This window comes from Acyrthosiphon pisum, chromosome A2 (genome assembly GCF_005508785.2).
Source record: "Acyrthosiphon pisum isolate AL4f chromosome A2, pea_aphid_22Mar2018_4r6ur, whole genome shotgun sequence".
Classification (NCBI taxonomy): Eukaryota; Metazoa; Arthropoda; class Insecta; order Hemiptera; family Aphididae; genus Acyrthosiphon; species Acyrthosiphon pisum.
The window spans coordinates 52,806,664-52,813,922 of record NC_042495.1 but is presented as its reverse complement, the minus strand read 5'-3'; the positions used below and the strand labels follow the sequence as shown (position 1 = coordinate 52,813,922).

The following is a 7,259-nucleotide window of genomic DNA, read 5'->3' as shown; positions in this document are numbered from 1 at the left end:
CAAAGATTTATAAGTAAATTAATTTATATAATAAAATATTTTATTTTAATTGGTCTTTATATTGTTTTATGGTAAAATAATCTACTTTACTATACTATCTATATTCTATATTCAAACTTAAAATTGTTTAATTATTATAAAAATTATAACTTATGTTATCTGGCATTTTCTTGAATAATTTATACATCATCAATTTTCCCCCAACTTTACAGCAATTTAGAGAACAATTTTTATGGGACTACATTTTCTAAATAATTTTAGCGTGGGATTTAATCTTGTCATTTAAATATTACAAATATTTTGGTGAATGCCAATACAATTTAGAGGGGGCTTGGCTCCCTAAGCTCCCTCAAAAGATGTGCTTTTTATTGCATAGGTGATGAGTGTATCAAAAATTGTTGCCCTCATACTCACCAGCCAGCGCATGCTTATATATTATAAAAATAACATCCAACCGAATGTCAAATGATCTTATCGATGTTATAAATAAAATAACATCATCAAAAATGTCAGAACTATAATAATGTCACATACTATATTATTATAATATGAATAAATGTATTAATATTTATAACTATTGTTATAATAATACACCATAGGTGCAAATAGGGGTGGGGTTAGGGTCTAAGCCCCCTAAAAATGTCCATAGCCCCCCCAAACATTTCCTATATTCTGTTTTAAAATGAGGATATGTCTTTATTTGAGTAGTTTGAAGAATTTTACATTGGAAAGAAAAATATAATCGGTATCGGTTGGAGAAAACCTCGCTATTCGCCTGACATGTGGAATCTTCACTAAAGGGCAGAGAGTATTAATATATAGATATAATATGTATATATTAATACATAAGTGTATTATTTGGTATTGATGATAATTAACTTATAATAATATATTTGTATATAGTATACGCACTTTTAAGTCTCAATGTCCATTATTTTTTGACCTCTTCAAAATATTTCCTTTAACAAAAAAACTACTCATTTGCAGATTACATCCACAATAATTAAATCACCCTTTTTCCTGTATTTGGCGCCACCTGCCAATTATTATTTTTTCAAGGACTTAAATTTATAGGACACCACATAGGTATAAACTAAAGCCCCAAGGGTAGTTTATTATTACTAATAATTTATAAGTATGTTGATAGCGTTCCACATTTTAGCATGTCAGTAAAAAACATAAATAAATAAACAATAAGATGATGACTAGTTCCTTTCTATCGGAGGTCAATATAATATTTAAAAAAAAGTCACAAATCAAATAATATAATATGGTTTAGTTCATTTTAGTATCAATATTATCAATGCATAGAGGAAGTATTTAATTTTACATTATTAATAAGAGGCGAACAACATTTGGACTAGCCTATAATTATATATAATGTTATAAAATATTGTATATATGTTTTTGCATTTCGATGTTAATATTTTTAAACAGCACATCCGTGTTGAATAAATATTAAAAACCGACAAATAATCACACTCAGTATGCCAACAGTGACACGACATGGCGCACATAGTTGACATATTTTTTCAAAATATGGGATGTAGCCACGACCACGGTTATGGTATGGTATTTTTCAACTGCTGTGAGTTGGCCATCACGCTGTTCTTCACCGTGTCGACGTATCCAACGATCGCCGACCCAACGCAAAATCTATCCATTCGCCTGTATGGCGTCCTGTGCCTGTTAATCGAAGCCCACATTTTTGCTTTCATAGCCGTACGGATCTACCATCAGTCTCAACACCGAGATATGTACCAGCATTTGCATGGAGTGGAAATACCGGAAAACTATAGACGGAAAATCGCAACGGTAATCAAACATCATTTCATCATATCGAACGTCTTCGTGGCGGTTTCCGTGTTGTACACGATTTCGTTGGATTGGGTGCGGATCGGCGATCCGTTTACGTTCCCTTTCATCGACGTGTTGCCGATAAAAACGACAAACGTGACTGTTTACGTGTGCAAATATATTGTATACGCTTTGCCCGTGTACTTTGCACACTTGGAAACCTGTTTCTTGAATGTGACTTTCATGTTTTCCGTGGGCATCGTGAAGAGACATTTTCAAATACTCAACGATCAGGTCGAAGAAGCGATTGTAAACGAGGATGAACAGAAATTAAAGATCGCAATTAAACACCATCAACAGGTGTTGAAGTGAGTTGTGTTCAATACACTGTAGTTTATGTAGGTATACTTTTTTTTTCAGTTTTGAACCCACAGCAGAAAAGGGTCTTTTTGCACAATACTACTCCTCTGCTTCCATATAGGTATACTTGGTGACATTTAACTTAAAAGTTCTGTCAGACAAAAAATAATAGTATTTAAAATTAGTTAAACTTTCCTGTTTATTCCAATTTACCCACCTAACAATCTAATGTAGGTATCTGTATATAATTTTAAATTGTATACATATTTAGTAATGACTTGTGAATTAATCCCATAATAATATATATAACCTAAATAGTATAGGTTACCCGTAGAAGCTAAATAATAATAATAATAATATATTAGGCATAATTTTTTGTTTTTATATGATTGAAAATGTACCTAATTAAATTTACATGTATATAATATTAATTTATAATTAATGGTGAGAATATTATACAGGGTGATTCATTAAGCGTAAAACAATCATTATCTTGAAGAGTTTTAATGTTTTTGAAAATATTTTTTACATAGTTTCAAGTGGTTAAAAAAAATCATATTTTTAAATATTTTTTATCCTTCTATTTTTTTTAAGTTTTTTTACTTTTTATTTTACTTAATTTTATGAAAATAATTTATACACCGCACAAAGCACAAAGTACATATCACAATATTATTATTATATTAATATGGCATTACGGCAGCACTGCATACCTAGAGGAAACTATTATTCATCGAATTTATTCTGGATATATATATGATGACATGTACATGCGCGTAGGTAAAATTACAGACGTACATCCCGGTCACTAAGATGCCCCTATAAAAAACGTGGGGCTATTACATGAATTACACACACTTATGTACATTTACTTTCAACACAACACAAGACCAAGAAATATAAAATGCCTAGTTTTTACTCCTTAGAATTAATAACGCTCCAGCCCCCTTAAGAGGCCTCGCCATCCCATTGATTTAAGGAGAGTCATTTAGGTAATTTCTAATCTCGTTGTCGCTACCCGAGATCTATATGTTAGTCGTAAATGATTATTAGTGTGTGTGTGGCGTCTATACGCGTCAATTGTAGCGGCACGGAGGGCTCTCACACGCACTCGCACGCACATGTCAGTATGTAATATTGTGATCATGAAAAAAATGTTTATTTTTCACTCAAACATACGATTATAATTCCAAAAATACGTCACAACGATTAACTCGATTTGCATTCTGACAAAATATTCTTTTTTTCCACAACATCTACGAGGGATCGGTCGAGGTACATTTTTAAAATTGTATTTAGTTAATTAAATATTTAAGTTGGAAATTCTGAATTTTTTACAATTTTTATTGCATTTTAAATTACAAAAATTAAAAATGTGGCTCGACCGTTCCCTTGTATATATTACGGAAAATCCGAATATTTTTTCAGAATAAAAATCGTGATAATTGTCGGTACGTATCGTTGGAATTAGAGACAGTGGTTTTTGACAAAAAAAGACGTGGTAGTGAGGCCCCTTAAGTACGTTTATTTTCATACTATTTTCGAACAATGTTATATACAGTCAACTCGCGATATAACGAATTTCAAGGGACCGAGAAAAAAATTCGTTATATCGAAAGTTCGTTACATCGAAATTATATTATACCGCGATATTTTCAAGGGACCGGTAGTTTTATTCGTTATATCAAGATTTTCGTTTTATCGATATTCGTTATATCGCGAGTTGACTGTAAAATAAATAACATAGCAGTTGACATATTATATCCTATAATATTTTGTAGGTACCTATTACTTATGTAAGATATTATTATTTGACTTAGCTTTGAGTTAACATTTAACAAATAATAGTAGGTATAACCTGCAATGTCCAATAACTATTAATTTTATATCATATTGTCATACCTTATATGAAAATCATTATTTCTAAACGAATTAATACAACTCCACGATGAACAAAATGTTTGAAACTAGTTTATATATTTTTGGAAATGGTCTTCTAATTTGTTCTGCCACAAGGTGTAAAATGAGATGCATAAGTTATTGACTAGTTGTTATCAACTCACCTGCTCATATTTAATATAAACCTTAGACAATTATTTTGTATTTCATAATTTGTAATAAAAACAGCACCTTCCTAAGTTCTACATTTCTATTAACCTAACCTAGGTCATAGGTGTAGGTACTAGTATACTAGGTACTCTACTACGCTAAAGAAAAACGCCTCCTCAACGACGAACGCATGAACTTATAAAAACAGTAGGGCTTAAAACCAAAAAAAATTTTATTTCGATATTGGTTATCGTATTATTATTTTTCGATATTGATTACCGGTTTTAATTTTTTTCGATTTTAATTTCAATTTTGAATACCGGTTTTCAATTTTTTCGATTTTGATTACCGGTATTGTATTTTTGAGGTTTCGATTTTGATTTTGATTTTGGTTTTTTAATGGTTTTAACCAGTATTCAAAATCGATTTTGAAACCGGTTTCAAGCCAGAATACTATAAACTTAATTACTGTATTTTTAGGTATTTTGAAGATATGAAGACCGTTTATGAAAAACCAATATTAATGACAATAGAATTTTGTGGATTATATGTTGGCTTAACTAGTTGTTTTGTGATTCAAGTCATACAGGTGTGTGGCAGACGCGTGGCAGTTATAAATAATTATATATTTGATTAATTTTATTTACTTTATTAGTTTAATTAATAGTTAAAAAATATATTTTAACTATGTGGTTAATAACTAAACATTTTCAATAATTTTAGATTTTATAGAATTTCGTAAAAACTACTATGCTATAGAGTTCTGCAGTACAAATATTAACATTCTACTCAACTCTTATAACAAAATATGTAGAACATTATGGTTCTAAATTGTTGAATTTAGTTTTAAAAGAATATAATACTACATTATTATTAATTTATGAGTTTATAACTATAATATAATAACAAATAGTGATATGGAATTCAAGTTATTAATTATAGATACCTTTATTATTTTTAGGGTTTTATTCATCAAATAATATTGGGATTGTGTATAGTTAGTAGTATCGCGTGTCTCATGACAATTATAATTTATTGCATTTATGCAAGTAACATGTATGCTTTAGTAAGTATTTATTATAATATTGTAATATTGTACGTCTTAACATAATATACATAATATTATGTGGCTATGTGTATAATTATATTTTACAGAATGGTATTTCACATGATAAATATTAATTTTCTTGAAAACTTCTATTTTTTTTAGAAAAATTTAGTCAATAAACCAAACATACAGTTTTCAAAAATAATATTTTTTTACAATATTGCATCGTTATAAAAATTTTTTGCAATTTAAAACAATAAAAGATAACTTCAAATTATTTTTAAAAAAATATTTCCACGAACGAAATTAATAAATTATACGTCAATATATTTTCATAATATAATGGATGTTTGCCATATATCTATAATCTATATATACATAGGTATTTATAATTATTTTAACTTTTCAGCATAATGGTATATTGAACGCACTTTTTGAACATCGATCATGTTATTCTCGAAACAAATCATTTAAACGAATTATTTTAATTATGATGACAAGAGCTACAATACCATTAGAAATTAAAGCTGGTTCCGTTTTCACCATAAACTTGAATCTACTTGTCAAAGTAAACAATGTTATTGTTTAGATATTAGGTATAAATGCGTTATAACCAATGTTTATGAATAAAATATGTAGTTCCAAAGTTTTTTTGGATTACTTAAAATTTATCAGGCGCTGCTTTTTTTAGAAAACATAAATTATTATACATTATAACAGGCATATTTATATTTGTATTTATTTCAGATCCTAAAATTTGCATATACAGTGTTTAATGTTTTATTATCATCAATCAATCGCCAATTTAAAGAAACTGCAATATGAAAACAAATTTTATCTTTATAAACAATTAGTGAATATTATGAATTATAAAATGTATTCTAATATTATAGTGAATTCTAAAATGTTGTTTTTAAATCAAATTTTGTTCATCTGTTAAAATAAAAATTTTGTTGGTAATTTTAATTATTTTCAGATCTTATAATATCTCACATATTATGCTGTTTTTAACACGGTAGTACCGCCATCCTTTTATCATCGTGCAAATGCAATATTTGAACCTTTTTTTCCAGGGAAAATTATAAATTTGGTCACAAATGTTTTGAGTGACTGTATAATATTTAATATTTTATTCTCCCTAGTTCCTACTCAAATAATTATAGGTACACAACAGTGATAGTTATAAGTTATTACTTCAAATCATAATATAATTTTAAATCACTTATAAGTATAAAAATATGATTTAACATTAGTTATAATATATAATTATGTACAAGAATAATCGATTGACGAGTATAACTGAGTGTTTACACTGTTTACAATATTATTGAAAATACAGAATACATAGGTTAACTAAAATATCTGGTTAGGTAGCCTAACCTAACCTACTCGCTCTACTGTATATTTAGTAGTTTTGGAGTGTACCATATACATCTTCATTGGATAGGTCACTGTAATGGATGGGTTAAATTTGAATTCAATGATAAACCATTACGTACGAAAAATGATTCTGAGTGGAGATGGTCTGTCAGCCTCATAATTTGCAGAATAGTTACCGTTGCATAGTGCACAAATAGTGGAAAATGCACGTGGTTTAGTACTTTTTTTAGTGAGATGGCTTTCACTGCATTCGACACAGTGAGGAGTATAGCAGCTAAAAGCTATAGTTTTTGGCGTGACCGTAAGATCGTCAATTTAAGCACGACTGAAGAATTTGCCTTTACTTGTGTTGTTCTTCAACTTATATTTTCATGTAAACTGTTAGGATGTCATCGGGCTCGAGATCTAAAAATAACTGTAGCATTAGGTTTTTTGTATGACAATGTATAATAATATGAGTAATTTGTCTAACAGTATGAAAAATGTTCTATATTCCTGATGAGATTTCGGAAACAAGAGTTGGTGGATGAAGATTTCGTGTAGCTACTGTAAACACTTTGTCATACTGTAATATTGCCTATAATAGGAATGTGTGATTATATGCAACGTAATCTTTTAGAAAATT

General features: G+C 28.8%; 1 protein-coding gene across 1 annotated transcript; it reads left to right on the top strand.

Moving 5' to 3' along the window:
- The first annotated feature begins 1,422 nt into the window (after positions 1-1,422).
- Positions 1,423-6,105, top strand: LOC107882767 (odorant receptor 43b-like). The gene is made up of 5 exons (XM_016801645.2): positions 1,423-2,165; positions 4,687-4,795; positions 5,168-5,272; positions 5,664-5,822; positions 6,002-6,105. Exons 1-5 carry the CDS (start codon positions 1,507-1,509, stop codon positions 6,077-6,079), a joined length of 1,110 nt encoding a protein of 369 aa, XP_016657134.1. The 5' UTR covers positions 1,423-1,506; the 3' UTR covers positions 6,080-6,105.
- Positions 6,106-7,259: the final 1,154 nt, after the last annotated feature.